Raw genomic sequence first — 16,935 nt, forward strand, 5'->3', positions numbered from 1 at the left:
TCTCTCTTTTATTTAATTGTTCTCGGGTTTTTGCGTAGTTTGTTTGTGTGTGTGTTGTGTTAGACCTTAGGGTTTGTGATGTCTGAAGCCCATAAGGCTGTTTTCTCTAAGTGTACCGAGTGTGGCCATAAGCTGTCCCCAGCGGATGGCCACACTCGTCATCTTGGGGTTGAACACCTGTCATCTGGTTGTACCATTTGTGCAGGGTTCAACCCGGGCTTTGAGGGAGCGGAGGTCGAAGCTGGTGCTGGCGGGTCTTTTACCTCCTGATACCACTTCGGCTTCTGCCCCTTCTACTCAGCAACCTGTTGCTGTGGGCTCTCCCCCTCCAGCTGGGACTCAACCTCCCTCTAAGTTGCCGGAGGAAAGAGTCCTCTAGGGAGAGAGAGAAGAAGGAGAGGCACAGGGGGAGGCACCACAAAACGGGAGGCGAAACTCCCAGTTCGGCTCCTCCATCTAAGCGGGCCTCCCCTGTGCCTTCTAGCTTTCCTCCTCCTCGGCTCCACTCCCCTCGGTTCTCTCCTGGACCCGAGGAGGAGGAGGCTACCCCTTCTAGGAGGTCTCCGAGGCTCTCTAGGTCGCTTGGTGGCCTCCACCAGGTCAACTTTTTCCATGAGTGAAGCTGATATGGACGGATGATGAGGAAATTCATCCAGGACCAAATGCAAATGGAGTGCTCCTAGCCCCCATCCGGGAGGGCTTGACCCCTTTTCGCCCCCTTGGCTCCTTCTCCGACCCATACCACTGGTTCGGAGCTGTCGGCGCCGGGCAGACTTGGATCCGGGGGTGGGTCGGATCCGATGGGTCGGCGCACCTCGGATCCGTCCCATCCCTTGAGTGCTTGGTGCCGGACCCGACCTCTGAGCCGAGGCGAGCCTCGGATCGAGGAGCTGGTGTGTCTTCGGCTCCGTCCAGGTCGGGCGCACGTCTCTCGGATCCGGCGGTTTCGCTCCGACTCCGATCCGTCGTCGGATCCGAGTGGGGGTCGGCTCGGGGTTTAGAGAAGCTGGCTCCCCTCGGCCTTGACGTAGTGGAAAGGGCACTGTTGAGGACGTCCGGACCCGGTCCTTGCCACGGCTCCATCCCGCACTCCCTTGCAGCTGGGCCAGGCCCCACCAGCGGTCCCAGGGACAGCCCGCCTCGATGTCCCAAGTGGTTCCCTTGGAACATCCAACTGCTGAAGAGTACTCCTCGGACAGCCCCGATGAAGTACCTCGGGCGTAAGTGCAAAAGGAGGCACATGGACTCCCCGAGTCCGTTACTGAAGACACAGACTTGGATGAAGGGAAGGCTCCCCTAGGTCACCCCTGAGGGCGTCTCATTTGGAGACATTATGGAGATGTTAAGGATCAGGGGGTGGTCTGCCCCAAGGCTTCCTCGACGAGTCTGTGTTCTTGGAGGCATTCGAGGCAGGCCCTTCTACCTCTTGGGTGTCCCCTCCTGCTGACCCTCTGGTGGATCTTATTTCCATCAGAGCGTGGAAGGATCCGGACACCGTTGAGTCTATCCCCAAGCGCCCGGACCGCATCCTTTCCCCTCCGGCGGACCGCACTCACTGGAGCAAGGGCCCCCCAGTAGATGCCATGATGATGGCTGCAGCCACGAAGAGGGAATTGGCCCAGGAGAGTCCCTCCATGCATCCTCCGGGCAAGGAGTCCCGCTCGATGGATCGCATTGGGGCGAGTTTTCAGTTCAGCAACCTTCTCTTTGAGGCTGAACTACATGGCACATGTCATTAGGATGCAGCGGGATCTGATTAAAGAATACGCTGCATCTCCCCCGGAGTCCATGTCGAGTGGCCACTCTCAGATCAGTTTCCAATACATCTATGCGGCTGCTTTCTCATGCTACTGAGGGAGCCGCTAGAGCCAGTGGAGCAGGCCTAGTCATGAGGCGACAGGCCTGGCTCCGCCACTGTGATTTTGCAGAGCCCTTCAAGGCGACCTTCGCGAATGCCCCCTTCGATGGTTCTGCCTTGTTTGGCAAGACTGTTCGCGAAACATTAGTCCAGAGCGAAAAGGACGGGAAGACGCTGTCTGCCGTCGGAGTCCGCTTCTCAGCTCCCCAGAGGTCCTTCTCTAAGAACCAAAAGGGACAGAAGAAGATGTGGTTCCGGAAATCGCAGCAGTCCCAACCTGCTCCGGATAACCAGCCCTTCCGTGGCAGAGGAGGACGGGGAGGTCATCGTCCTAGAGGCAGGGGGCTCCTGGCAACTTTGGGTCCAGAGAACCTTTCTCTGATAGACCCACGCAGCAGCCCTGAAGGGTTGCCCGGCTGTCCGTCTCTGGAGGCAGTCGGGGGGCGGTTTTCGAGGCACCTGACTTCTTGGGAGTCCATAACAACAGACAGTTGGGTGCTTCGTGTCATATCCAGAGGGTATTCAATTCCCCTATTCAAGGTTCCCAAATCTCGCAGCCTCCCAGATGTTCCACCCGACCAAAGGGAGGCGGCAGCTGTCGAAATCGAACAGCTGCTAGAAAAAGAGCTATCCAGCGCGTCCCCGAGATCAAACCGGATTAGGGTTTTACTCCAGGTTCTTTTTGGTGCCAAAGAAAGCGGGGACCTAAGACCAATCTTAGACCTTTCCCAGCTGAACCTGTCAGTAACCAAGCAAAAGTTCGGATGGTCACCCTGCAATCTATACTTCCCTCTTGAGGGAGAACGACTGGATGTGCTCCATCGACCTCAGGGACGCGTACTACCACATTCATGGACAGGCGATCCAGGAGGTTTCTTCGCTTCCGGCTGGGAGCCAGTCATTGTCAGTTCAGGGTCCTCCCCTTTGGTCTCACCTCAGCCCCCAGGGTGTTCACCAAGGTGCTAGCAGTGGTAGCGGCCCACCTGAGGCTCCAGGGATTACAGGTCTTTCCGTACCTGGACGACTGGCTCCTGACGGCATCATCAAGGCATCTTCTGTGCTCAGCCAGGGATTACTTTCTTCAACTAGCCCCAAGGCTGGGCATCACGATCAACTGGGAGAAATCTTTACTGCACCCCACACAAGTTATAGATTTCATAGGAGGAAGACTAAACACCAGATCAATGCGAGCCTTCCTCACTCCAGACAGAATTGCCAACCTGAAGTGTCATGTGACAGCGGTCCTGCAACCATCTCCAACTGCAGCTTCGGTCCTGAGGGCCCTAGGTTCTATGGCGGCAGCTATTCCGCTTCTCATTCATGCTCGCTTACGCATGCGGGTTTTTCAATGGACCCTTCAGGTTCAGTGGTCCCCTCTTTGTTCCTCTCTCAACGCTCCGATTGCAGTCAGCAAGGCGTGCAGGAACTCCCTTCTTTGGTGGCTTCTTTCTCCGGAGCCTCTGGCAGGGAGACCTTTTTGTGCTGCATTTCCCCGAGCCACAGTGACCACGGACGCTTCTTGCCTCGGGTGGGGGGGGCATTCTGCGGGAAAGATTGTCCAAGGCACGTGGAATCCCACAGAGACATCATTGCATATAAATGTCCTGGAAATGAGGGCGGTGCTCCTAGCGTTGCAAGCACTTCACCACGTTCTTCCTTCAGGGACTATTGCGATTCAGACAGACAACATGTCGGTAGTCTGGTATATCAACAAACAGGGAGGAACCAGGTCTTACCCCCTTTGTCGAGAGGCCATGAGAGTCTGGGAATGGGCAATTTCCACCAAACGCTTTCTGGTAGCAACGCACATTCCGGAAAGTCCAACATCCTTGCGGACAAGCTCAGTCGCACCATTCTTTCTCCACACGAGTGGTCTCTCAATCCTCTAGTAGTGAAGAAGATTTTTGCCGTCTGGGGCAACCCTGTTGCGATCTTTTGCCTCTCCCTCAAACACCAAATCGACAATTTCTTGGCTCTGCTTCCCCACCAGGGAGTTCGAGATGCTCTGGTGCATGCTTGGCCTCCCGGTCTCCTTTATGCCTACCCCCCACTTCCTCTGATGCAGAGGCTTCTGCAGAAAGCCAACAGTTTGGGGAGCAGAATGATTCTCATTGCCCGTTCTGGCCTCGTCAACCTTGGTTCCCCTTCGTATGGTCTCACAAAATCAATCCACCCTGGATTCTGGATCCAATTCGGATCTCATCTCCCACCCTCTGAGAATGTCGGTTCCCAATCTGCACCCTGAAGTTGACAGCTTGGCTGCTCCAGTTCCATCCTTAATTAGGACTCGGTATCTCATCACCGGTCAAGGCCATTTTAGTGGCAGCTCATAAACCTTCCACCAGGCAGGTTTATCGGAGTAAATGGAAGAGATTCTCTATTTGGGCGGTACAGAGAACTTTGGATCCTTTCTCGGCACCTATGTCAGCGGTGCTGGATTTTTTAACAGACCTCTTTCATCAAGGGGCAAGTTCTTCCACGATTAAGGTACATTGGCAGCTATCTCGCATTATCACATTGGTCATGACACAGCTCCCTTATGACGAAATTATGCAAAACATTTCTCAAAGGGTTTTTGTTGAGGCCTCCAGTCAAGGAGGTTGTACCACCTTGGGACTTGTCTTTAGTTCTGCAAGCCCTTACTGCTCCTCCCTTTGAGCCTGCAGCTTCTGCAGATTTAAAGTACCTTTCCTGGAAGACTGCCTTCTTGGTAGCTATCACTTCAGCCAGAAGAGTGTCTGAGCTTCAGGCTCTATCGTCAAGCCGCCTTACCTTTCTTTCTTCCCTGATAGGGTGTGCCTCAGGACCAATCCATCTTTTCTTCGAAGGTCTCCTCTGAATCCAATATTAACCAATCAATTAATTTACCTGTGTTTTTTCCCAAGTACTCAAACAAAGGAGAATACAAATTGCATTCCTTGGATGTTCATAGACAATTACGTTTTTATATTCACAGAACAGCTGGTCACAGGAAATCAGATCAGCTGTTAGTCTCCTTTGCTAAATTTGCTCTGGGTAAAGCAGTATCTAAAGTCACACTATCTAAGTGGATTGCTAATTGTATTCTGCAGGCATATGACACTTCAGGTAGACCTGCTCCTCAGAGGGTTACGGCTCATTCTACTAGGGCAGTTTCCACGCCAGCCTTTAAGTCCCGTGTATCATTGGATGATATCTGCGGCAGCTACTTGGGCCTCGCCTCATACTTTTATTTCTCATTATAAGGTGGATGTTGTTTCTAGAGGAAGAGCATCCTTTGGCTCAGCGGTGCTCCGAAACATCCTTCCATGACGGCCGCCCAAGATTCAGGTAGCTAGGGACTCTGTCCCACAGGTTGCAGACGAATGAAGTCTGCCTACTTCAGATTTAGAAGTTATGTACTCACCATAATGTTCCATCTGAGTAGGTGATTTCATTCGGATGCAACCACCCCCCCCCTCCATCCCCCTGACCTTTATAGAGCGAGTATTTATGCTGTTTTCGTGTACTGTAGTCAGTATTTTGAGGCAAACTCAATCTGAGGTCAGTCAGGGCTTGGCAAGGGGTTATGGGTAAGAGGGAGGAGCTAGGAGCTCGGAGCCTAAGCTTTTGAATTGCCGGCTCGGATCCGAGGTCGGATCCGATACCCACAGGTTGCATCCGAATGAAGTCACCTACTCAGATGGAACGTTATGGTGAGTACATAACTTCTAATTTTCCTTTATAACGCATAAGAGATTTTATGTTCTTTTGGATTTTCAACATTTGTTCAGTTTCTAATCAAGGAATCTGTTCTGAAACATTAGAAAAGATGGTCAGTAACTTATTAAAACAGCATCAAAAGCTGTTACCAATAGCATTTGCATGCTGTGTGTGTGTGTATATATATATATATATATATATATATATATATATATATATATATATATATATATATATATATATATATACGCATGTGTAGTCTTGTGTACTTGTGTTTTTTTATTTTTTTTTTATTTAAATACATCTTTCTTCTAAATGTACCTTCCAAATTCAAACCTGTCATGGACACGACATTTTTGTTTGCATTCAAACTTAACTATGATTCTTACAATGAATCTTGTTTTCAGTCTGTGTCTTGGCTAATGACAGTTATCAACACTTCTTGCAAACATTAGATTTTTCTACGAAAAATAAAGAAGATGAAATATCTGCTAGAATATTATGTAGCCATTCCCATGTCTTCTGAAATATTAAAGAAGAAATTCCTCATCGATAAGTTCACACTTTTTATTATTTCATATAAACAAAAGCATTCTGCGGAGAGTATCTGGCTTTGGGGAAAGTTGAGTAAATGGAATTAGCGGTGTTCATAACATCTCTATTGGCTGTTGACAGATAGGTACTTGGAGTCATGTGTGGTAAGTTTGACTTCAAATTAATCCTCCGTGGACTGCTGCATCAAATGTTTTAAATAATGTAATACATGATTTATAGTGACAATGTATTTTATATTACTCTTCAATATTCTAAGACAAGATCAGAACATTGTTTATTTCTCTGTCCATAAAACATTTATTATGAAATACAGTAATCAAATTGTGGTACTTTTTTATTTATCAGGAATGGTCAAATTGAGTTTTAGAACTAGATACACATGAGCAAATCACTGAATTTATATAAACATGTCTCTTCTGAGTACAGGACAATGTGAATGAGGTTAAGAAAAGCATACAAAAACAGCAGGTGGACCCAGAAACAACAGCAAGGCTTGTAGATGAACCCGTCTTTAATTCACAAAAAATATAAGGACATAAGCGCTTTCGTAGTATCACTACTTCATCAGATATAAATCACAATAGCAGAACCCCTCCTTAAATACCATTAAAATAAGTCACATGTATCACATCATTTGCAAATTAAATAAATAAGCACTATAGGCAACAACACTTACAAAAACATGAAAAACTGTTTAAAAAGCATTATTTCATGCATCAATATCTGGAATAATTCATTATAAGAATATTAAAACAACAACATTCACAGAAGCACACACATAAACCTGTTTAAAAAGCTCTTTAAAAAGCACTAGTTCATAACCTAATACCTAAAATAATTCATTTCCTCTTCAGGGCTCTAGCCTTGAGTTTAGGTCTCAGTGGAACTCTGTCATTCAGGCCATGCCAAAATCCCCTCTCATCCTAATTATCCATTTCGACTCCAACTGCTCTATTTGATTTCTAATATCTCCCTTTGTATTGCTTTCCATAACTTGTCCAGTTACTAAAAATGTTAAAGTAGTGTGTTGTATCAGTCTCAGAGACATGCTTAGAAAAAGCACTCACTGTATCATTCTTACCTATATGGTAATAATGTTCCCTAATTCTGTCCTCCTTGGTGCTCACTGTGGTTGGTGGTCGTTTTGATCTGTTTGTTACAAGGTTTTTATAACACTGACCAGAGCAAGGAGATGGCCGAAGGCACTAATGATATTATTGAACTGGAATATATTCCCAGAAACAATGAAATGGAAATGGAACACGCTACAGTAAGATTTTTCACTATGCTTGAGGGTCAGTCAAACCCTCTGTTTTGTGTTAGTGATACTGACTGTGCTTCTTCTAATGTCCCTGTGGAGATTGCTGCCTTAAAGACTAAAATTCGATTAAAAGAAAGCAGCATGTTTAAATTAAGAAGACTGCAGTACCAAAATTTCCATTTAGAGGTTTGTCTACAAGAGAAAATACTTCCAAGAGGACTGAGGGTTTTGTTAATGCCTGCACAAGGGAGCACTGTACCATAATTGCTAACTGAGTGGCAAATGGTTAATTTAGAGTATAGGTGCACGTATATGCAGCTGCTTATTAAACATGCACAAATCGAGATTAATGAACTTTCTGGTCAGATAAAGGATCTATATAATGTATTGTTGCATGACTTTGACAATGATTTAGTCGACAAATACATTACAGGGGTCATTGACTCTGTTACATCATATGAAAGCATACTGTGTCGTATTAAGCAGACGAAATTATGTAGAGATAGAGCAGATTTTGCACAAGGCAACATCTTTATTTGGCCGCGAACTATGCGAGATGATGTAAGTACTGTTTCTGTTACTAGAAATCAACCTGCACCATTGAGCAGAAATGCTACTCCTCCTGTGAGTGAGGTTTGTGATCCAGGTAGTGAAGTGTCGCCGCAGCCGGTAAGTATTGAATCAACTGACATGCCAGGAATGAGGAGGCGTACTTTCTTGTTCAAACAAGTTGATGTTATGATCAAAGAAGTTAATAGCACTTTTTTAATGCTCTTAAGATGGTTGTATTATTGACAGAGAGCTGTATAATTATCTAATAGTGAGGGAAGCATTGATACCTGTCATTCAGGGCCTGCCCAAAATACACAAAGATCCCTCGAATCCACCATTTCGACCCATAGTAGCAGGGAGGAACTGGTGTACAGAGCCAGCCTCCATTTATGTAGAGAAGCAGTTACGGACAGTATTGAATACATGTACTAATATCCTACGTGATACGCAGCATTTTTTAAATGATCTGTACTACTTTCTTATACTGTATGGAAAAAGGCCATTGTTGTATCTAGTGACACTTGATGTCACTTTTTTATTCACTGTCATCCCAAATGAGTAGGGTTTATCCAGTACTAAGCAATTTTTGTCACAACACACAGATTTTGGCAGTATTAAGATAAGATTAATATGTCAATTATGGTAGTGTACTTTGAATAATAATGCCTTTTTATTCAATGGGCAGTATTATTGGCAGAGACATGGCGTACCTACGGCATTTCATGTTCCAGTAGCTATGCCAATGTCGTGATGAATGTTTGGGAACAAAGGTTTATATGTGAGGGACCATTTAAAGCTCAGGTCGTCTTCTACCGTAAGTTTGTGGATGACCTCTTTCTCATTTGGGATGGTACTAAACCCATGTTGCATGATTTTATTAAATATTTGAATGAGGCCACTTCTTATTTGAGGTTTTCATGTAATATATCTACTTCCTTTGTGGATTTTTTAGATGTTAGAGTAATCTGTGATATTGATGGACATGTTTACACAGAATTACATAATAAGTTTTGTCACTGTAATCACCTTTTGTATAAAGATAGTATGCATCCACCACATGTCTTTAGAAGTGTTATCAGGAGTTAGACTTTTAGGGGCTTCTAGACTGAGTGTGAGAGAAACTGATTTTAACACACAGACTGGGCTACTGAAAGATGCACTAGTATCAAGGGGATATAAACATCAGGAGATCACTGAAAACACTGAAGAAGTAGTTAGGTTAAGAGATACTAGAGCTAGGCCTTATTTTGGAGAGAAGTATGAGAAGAAAATTGAAAAAGAAGTGGGTAGAAATAGTAGACTGAGAGTCTGTCTGTCCTACTCCAGAGATGTCAGACTTTATAAGGAAGTTATAGAGAAACATTGGAGAGTTTTGACAACAGATAGTGACATCACTGATGTAGTTGATGTAAGACCATCATTTGTTTACAAGAATATCTGTTCACTTAAGAGACGGTTATGCTACCCCAAACAGAAACAGTCAACTGTACGTGAGGGGTGTACCTCACCGTGTGGACACTGTCAAGCTTGTAAGTATATAGATAGTAGTGGGGCGTTTAGTCACCCCGATCAGGGTAGAATTTATAGGTTTAATGTTCAAGTCTCATGCAATACTCTCCATGTTGTCTATCTGGCACACTGTATCATATGTAAAAAAATTCTATATTGGTAAGATGGATAGAGCATTAAAGGACAGAATTAGGAACATTATTACTATATAGGTAAGAATGATACAGTGAGTGCTTTTTCTAAGCATGTCTCTGAGACTGATACAGCACACTATTTTAAATTTTTAGTAATTGGACAAGTTATGGAAGGCAATAGAAAGGGAGATATTAGAAATCAAATAGAGCAGTTGGAGTCGAAATGGATAATTAGGATGAGAGGGGATTTTGGGCATGGCCTGAATGACAGAGTTCCACTGAGACCTAAACTCAAGGCTAGAGCCCTGAAGAGGAAATTAATTATTTTAGGTACTAGGTTATGAAGTAGTGCTTTTTAAAGAGTTTTTTAAACAGGTTTTTATGTGTGCTTCTGTGAATGTTGTTGTTTTAATGTTCTTATAATGAATTATTCCAGATAATGATGCATGAAATAAGGTTTTTAAAAAGTTTTTCATGTTTTTGTAAGTGTTGTTGCCTATAGTGCATATTTATTTAATTTGCAAATGATGATACATGTGATTAATTTTAATGGTATTCAAGGAGGGGTTCTGCTATTGTGATTTACATCTGATGAAGTAGTGATACTGCGAAAGCGCTTATGTCCTTATATTTTTTGTGAATTAAAGACGGATTCATCTACAAGCCTTGCTGTCATTTCTGGGTCCACCTACTGTTTTTGTATGTCTTGAACATTTGTTTGGAAGGATCTTGGTGCTCACTGTGGTTGGTGGTCATTTTGATTTGTTTGTTACGAGGCTAAGAAAAGCATTTATCACTGGAGAGGGTGTTCTCTTATGATTTTTATTACACTTTTTTGCAGTTATAAATCATTACATAGATTCTTCAACTATAAGTAAATCAAAAAGCATTATGAAGCATATGTCAGAAACTTCTGTTTTGACAGGGCATAATTACCATGTGAGGATACTGTTTTTTCATCAGAAGAGAATACTTTACATGTATTATATGTAAAGGCCTCTGCATCCCTTTTTGTGGCCTAGGTTTCAGATCTGGCTGTAAGAATTTGAATGGTTGTTCATTTACTTTGCACCTGCCTGCAGCTATCAGTAAAGCAACAGAATGCTTTTCATTTTAGTTTTCGATGGAGTCCAACAAATGCACTGAGTTGATAATTTTATGCAGCTTGTGAAAGACTTAAAGGCCGTGCATTCCAATGAATATGGCACTGGGTCAGTGGAGGACAAGTCTTTGTATAGTGAATCTAGGAGTTGTGGAGGGCTTCTTTAAACAACCATATTTTCTACAAGTTCCTGCTGCCCATTCTTTGAGTTATTTCAAATTTCCAGCAGTTGTGACAGCAATTTATTGTTAACATAGAGAGCAATTTCAGAATCATAAATGTCCTGTTGCATCATGTCACAACATAGGAGATCCAAAGAGAACCACTAACCACAACTTTGCCTTTCTGATATCCAAGGATGTAAACTGCACTTTTTTAACTGTATTAGTAGCCCCTAGCAGAAAGATGCATGCTAGATGCAAGACATTTTTAACAGAAGCATTTTCTGTAAAATTTAGACACAGTGCAAGTCTTTTCCATGCCGGAAAGGAGGCTTCTTTAATATTTAGAGGGGGCATTTTGGCAGGTTTTGTGGTAATTGTTCTGTTTAACACCTCTAGGATTCCAAGATCAAGTGTACCCTCTCTGGTCTTTGCTTTTGTAAAGTGTTATTTATTCTTGTGTTTCCCTGTTTTTCTCTATTTACTGCTGTTTTCTTCCACCTCCATAAAACATGTTTACTGACTGGACACACTGAATTGACCATTGCATGCATACCTGTCAACTGTCCATATTTTTATAGAATGTCCAGATCTCTGCCTCATATTTTGTCTGTCCTCATAAAATTTGTGGTTTTGTGGCAAATCACTGAGGTTTGAAGTTCCTAAATAAAGACCTACATTTGAGTTTCAAACTTCATATTTCACAGAAAATGCATGCTATCACAAATCCTGGTATTCTAGCAATTCTTAAGTTTAAAAAGCAAAAATGCATTTATATATATATATATATATATATATATATATATATATATATATATTGCATGATTCCAGATTAAGGAGAAGCCATGCAACTCAGCTATATAAATTATTTCATTGTACTAAGCTATAGCTCTGTCTTATTGTTTTTTAATTAAAACTAAATTCTATATTTCCAAATGTTTATGAACAGAGCTGCAAATGCTGGAGGACCAGGAAACATTTAAATCTGCTACAGTGAATCCCATATGGGAGCTTAAGGATGACTTGAGGCACAGACTGACTCAACTGCAGTATCATGACACGCAGCAGTCTCTTGAAGTAGATGCGACAGATCTTTTAGCAATAGTGGAGCAGGTGAGGAATTACATTTTATGCTTGTTTTGATTTTTTCATAAAGCTTAAATTACAGTTTTTCAGTAATAGTTGCATTTGGTTAGGGAGTTCTACAGAAGACAGTCAGAAGTGTAGTCTTTTTCAGATGCTACTTTAAAGGGGGTATAATATCATATGTGGAAAGCAGTGGAATATATTCTTAACTTAAGACATTTTCAGAATGAAATTAACTGACAACGCAAGACATTGGCTGCTATACAGAGATTCCTTTTTTGACAGACCCTTCCAGTGCTCCTGAAAGGAGGCCCGACTGTTCCCCTCTGTAGACAATTGGGGGTCATTTGTCCTTGCACCAGAGAGCCTAGCTAGAGATAACAGAAACGTGGCTGCAGAGGATAATTTCCAGAGGCGATACAGTACCCATTTCTCTTTCACCTCCAGTCTCAAGGAAATTCTCTGATATTCCACCCAGTCAGAGGGATCAAGCAGCACTTTGATTACAAAAGCTGCTAGAAAAAAAAAAGTGTCATCCAAGAGGACCCCCCAGACCAGATAGAATCCAGAACTTACTCAAGATTCTTTTTAGTGACAAAGAAAACAGGGGACTGTAGACCAATCTTGGATTGCAGCAACTTGAACAAATCAGTTTGACGCACCAAGTTTCAGAGGGTCACTGTTCAGTTCATTCTCCCATTTCTGGGAAAAGATGATTGGATGTGCTCTTTAGGCCTTCAGGATGTGTACTATCACATAACGATGAACAAGCAATCCAGGAGGTACTTAAAGGCAAGAGATCAAGTTCTCCAGATGTGCTCTCATCTGGGAATGACCATAAATTACAAAAAGTCTCATTTGGAAACTGCTTAAAATTTGGAGCTCATAGCAACACTGTTCAACACAAAATCAGTGATAGCCTCATTGCCTCCTGTAAGAGTTCAGACTTGAAGAACACAGGTCAGGAAGATAATCTGCAGTACCAAAGTTTCTGACAGTTTGATGCTTTAGGCTCTAAAATCACTGGCAGTGGCAATAACTCAAGTGCTATTTGACACATTTTATATGAGGCTCCTACAATGGATACTAGCCACACAATGGTCAATACTTTATCAACCTATGTCAGCCCTGATACTCATCACTCAAATTTGCGAGAGAGATCTCAGGTGGTGGATCCAATCAGAACAGATTTTACAAGGCCACCCATTCATTCCCCCCTCTGCCGAAGGCCATAGTGACCATGAATGCTTCCCAATTAGGGTGGGGTGGGGGGCATTACCTGGGGAAGACGGTCCAAAGAACTTGGTCCCCTAAAGAGGCCAAATTGGATATCAACATCCTAGAGATGACAGCAATACTGTTAGTGTTGTAGGCCTTTCAAGAAGCTTTCCACTCAGAGTTGATTGCAGTTCAAATGGATAACATGTCAGTCGTTTGGTTCATCAACAAACAAGGAGGGAAAAAATGGGCGATCTCATCCAACTGCTTTCTCATCGCAAGTCCAGCATGATAGCAAACAAGCTGAACAGCTGCGTTCTTCTACCTCATGAATGGTCTTTCAACAAGACTGTGGCGGAGATGATTTTTCACTAGTGGGGCCAGCCTTGCTGTGATCTTTTTGTTTCTCCCCTAAACAAGAAATGCAGCAGCTACTATGCCTTGATCCCTCCACAGAGGGAATCACTAAGAGATGGTCTGTTTCATGATTGGCTCTCTGGTCTGCTTTATGTCTACCCACCAATCCCACTAATTTCCAAATTTCTGCAGAAAGCTGCCATGTTGAAGAGCAAAGTTATCTCATTGCACGTTTTTGGCCTCAACAGATTTTGTTTCCCTTCCTTCGGCCTCATTTACGCCACTCACTGTGGACTCTGGATCCGACTCCAGACCTCCTCTCTCACCTGACAGGCATGATTCATTCAGACTTATTGCACCTCAGGCTGACTGCCTGGCATCTCCAGTTCCATTGATAGCTAGACAACCTATACTCTCCTCTCCGGTCTATCAAATAATGTTATCTTTCCTTAAACCATCTATATGTAAACTGTACTGAAGTAAATGGAGAAGATTTGCTTACTGGGCCCACCAAAATAATATTGACCCCTTTTCAGCCCCTTTGCATAGTATCTTTTTGAATTTTTAGCTGTACTTTTTAAAGAAGGAGCTAGCTCCTCCACGGTGAAGGTCCACCTAGCAACAATAACAAATTTTCACATAGGATTTGATGGTGTTTCTGTTGGTCCATAGACTATGCAAAACCTTTTTGCGAGGTACTCTTCTCAGGCGCCTATTTGAGTCCTACTGCCCCAAGGAACCTCAACCTGGTACTGCATCATCTTACTCAATCCCCCTTTGAACCTGCAGCTAAATGTGACCAAGTATCTTTCTTGGAAAACATTTTTTCTAGTAGCAATTACTTCTGCCAGAAGAAGTTTGGAGATTCAGGCATTGTATTTGAAGCCACCTTACTTGATCTTTCACAAAGACAGGTTCACTTTATGAACTAACGCTTCCTTTCTCCCTAAAGTGGTTTCAGAGGCTAATATAAATCAATATATTAATTTGCCAGTATTCTTCCCCAGACTTTCTAAAAAAGGTGAATACATATGTTTATTGGATGTTCACAGGCAATTACATTTTTACCTACATAGAACAGAAAATTTCAGGATGTCTGACCAGTTATTTGTCTCTTTTTCTAACATGAAACTAGGGAAACCTGTTACCAAATTACTCTAGCTAGATGGCTTACAGATTGTTTTTTCTTATATATACAACACATTGGACGTTACATTATTAAAACCATTATGAGCTCATTCCATTAGAGCGATGGATACTTCCTCAGGCTTACAATTTAGAAGCTCCATGGACAATATTTGTGCATCAGCAACTTGGGCTACTCCCCCACCCCCATACATTTGTTACTCATTACAAATTGGATATGATCTCCGGGGACAGAGCATCATTTGGCTCAATGGTGCTGAGGAATATCCTTCCTTGAGTCCACCCAGGGAATTAGACAGCTGGGGACTAACTTTTGTGGACTGGTAGTCTTACCAGCATTTGCTATTTGTTTTCTCTGGGAAAGAGGACCATTTTCATCTTGATCATGGGACAAGGCTACAGGTCCCATGGACAGTCCTTCTTCCAGCCACAAAAAGAAAAAGTTAAGCAAATTGTCTTTGCCACCACAGCAGGGTAGCAGTTTGCCTCAGCCACAGGTGGGTGACTGTGCTGTGGCCATTTACTGTACCTCAGGCCACTCATCTTTTACCCCAGATCCCTCTGATGTAGTATCTACAGCCAATTTGGACTGGGGGTTAGCCACGTCCTCTGTGGCTGTTGGAGTCTCCTCAGTGGGCAATAGAGAATCACTGTTGTCAGTTTTGGACCACAGAAGGTTCCATGTTGTGTCACAATGCTGTGTCCATCCCCCATCCCTGGGGAAACAGCTGCTGCCATTAATAACATGGCTGGCTGAATTTGAAAAAGAAAAAAAAAAAAACAAGCATATATCTATTCCTCCTCAAATTTCTTTACACAAAAGTAGTTTACTGGGTCTGGCTCAAGGTCGAATTCAGAGTTTTGATCCATATTGTGAAGTAGTTTTTGGAAAAATTAAAGGTCATGCTGCTAAACACTAGGAGTCTAAACATGAAACTGCATTCATTGCAAGCATTCTTAACTCTGGAAGATGCTGACATTTGGGCAGTCAGATAAACCTGGTAAAGAGCTGCGGAGAGCACCCCAGCCTTACTGGGTTACTCATCCTATCATACATTCAGACCCCAAACTGTGGGTAGCAAAGTCAAAGGAGGTGGAGTTTCAATATATATTAAAGACATCCACACCTCCAGGCTGGTCCATCAGTATGACCCACATGAGACACTCCAGATGTAGTTAACCATTGACAAGACCCCTATTCACATCATAGCTAGCTACAGACCCCCAAATTTGACTAAAGATGCATACTCTGACTATCTAGATCTCTTCAAATCTATCAAGATTCAACCCTTTACCTTGATCCGGGGTGGCTTTACCTACCCAAACATAGATTGGAAGAACTACTCATGCCAGAACACAAATGCCCAAGAGATTCCTTGATTTTGTCAATGCAAACACCTTGGAACACCTATTTGATACACCCACAAGAGGTGATAACATCTTGGACTTGGTATTAACCAACATGAGTAACCACTGCAGCATTCCTATCATCCTCCCTGATAAGATATGACCATAAAGAAGGTAACTTTCGAATTTATCATCTCCCCTTCCCCCTATAGCTATGGTCAAACAAAAAAACTTCTTCAAAGCTGATTATAACCTCCTGAGGGATGGTAGAAACTGGCACCAATGTCCAAATCTACACCAAAGTACTATAGGATCATAGGAGGTTACTAGGCTATTGGCCCTGAGGCCCTATAAGCCTAGCCAAGAGTTTAGCCCATGTTTAGACAAGTCAGCATGATACAAGGATGGATAGAACCAGATTCTCTGTCCCAAGTGGGGAAAGGTTTTTATTCATGTATGTTCATAGTGCTAAATGAAGAAAATTCTATGGCGCCAGTTCTGGATCTTTCTATCCTGAACCTGTTTATGATAGTGTTCTAATTCAATGTCACTTCGCAACCTCTTTCAAATTTCCTGGTAACCATAAATGCTTATAATCACATCACTATTCATAACGTTTTGTATGTGTGGATCACATTATCTGCCACTGCACCAGGAGTGTTTACGAAGTGGCTAGCTCCAGGTATAGCTCATTGCAGACTACAGGGTGTCCTCATTTTTCCATAGTTAGATGAATTACATATCTTTGCAGAGTCGTTTTTAAATGTCAAGAATCTTTCTCTTGGGTGAGAGATCTTTTACACAAGTTGGGAATCCAAGAGACTAATCAAAAGTCTTTTTGACTCCCTCACACAGGAGTGTGTTCCTGAATGTTAACTAGACACCTCAGTTAAAAGAACTTTTCTTTCACAGGAAAAAAAGATCCTTATTTAGATCTGTTTCTAAGGTTTTCCACTCACTTTGGGCAC

General features: G+C 43.1%; 1 protein-coding gene across 1 annotated transcript in view; it reads left to right on the forward strand.

Moving 5' to 3' along the window:
- The window catches only part of CCDC148 (coiled-coil domain containing 148), a 2,032,828-nt gene that overhangs the window by 732,104 nt on the left and 1,283,789 nt on the right, over nucleotides 1-16,935 (forward strand). The window contains exon 6 of the mRNA XM_044073632.1: nucleotides 11,763-11,926. Within this exon, the coding sequence (XP_043929567.1) occupies nucleotides 11,763-11,926 (164 nt within the window). The remainder of the gene's footprint in view (nucleotides 1-11,762; nucleotides 11,927-16,935) is intronic.

This window comes from Protopterus annectens, chromosome 6.part0, assembly GCF_019279795.1.
Source record: "Protopterus annectens isolate FY-2018-M chromosome 6.part0, PAN1.0, whole genome shotgun sequence".
NCBI classification, from domain to species: domain Eukaryota; kingdom Metazoa; phylum Chordata; order Ceratodontiformes; family Protopteridae; genus Protopterus; species Protopterus annectens.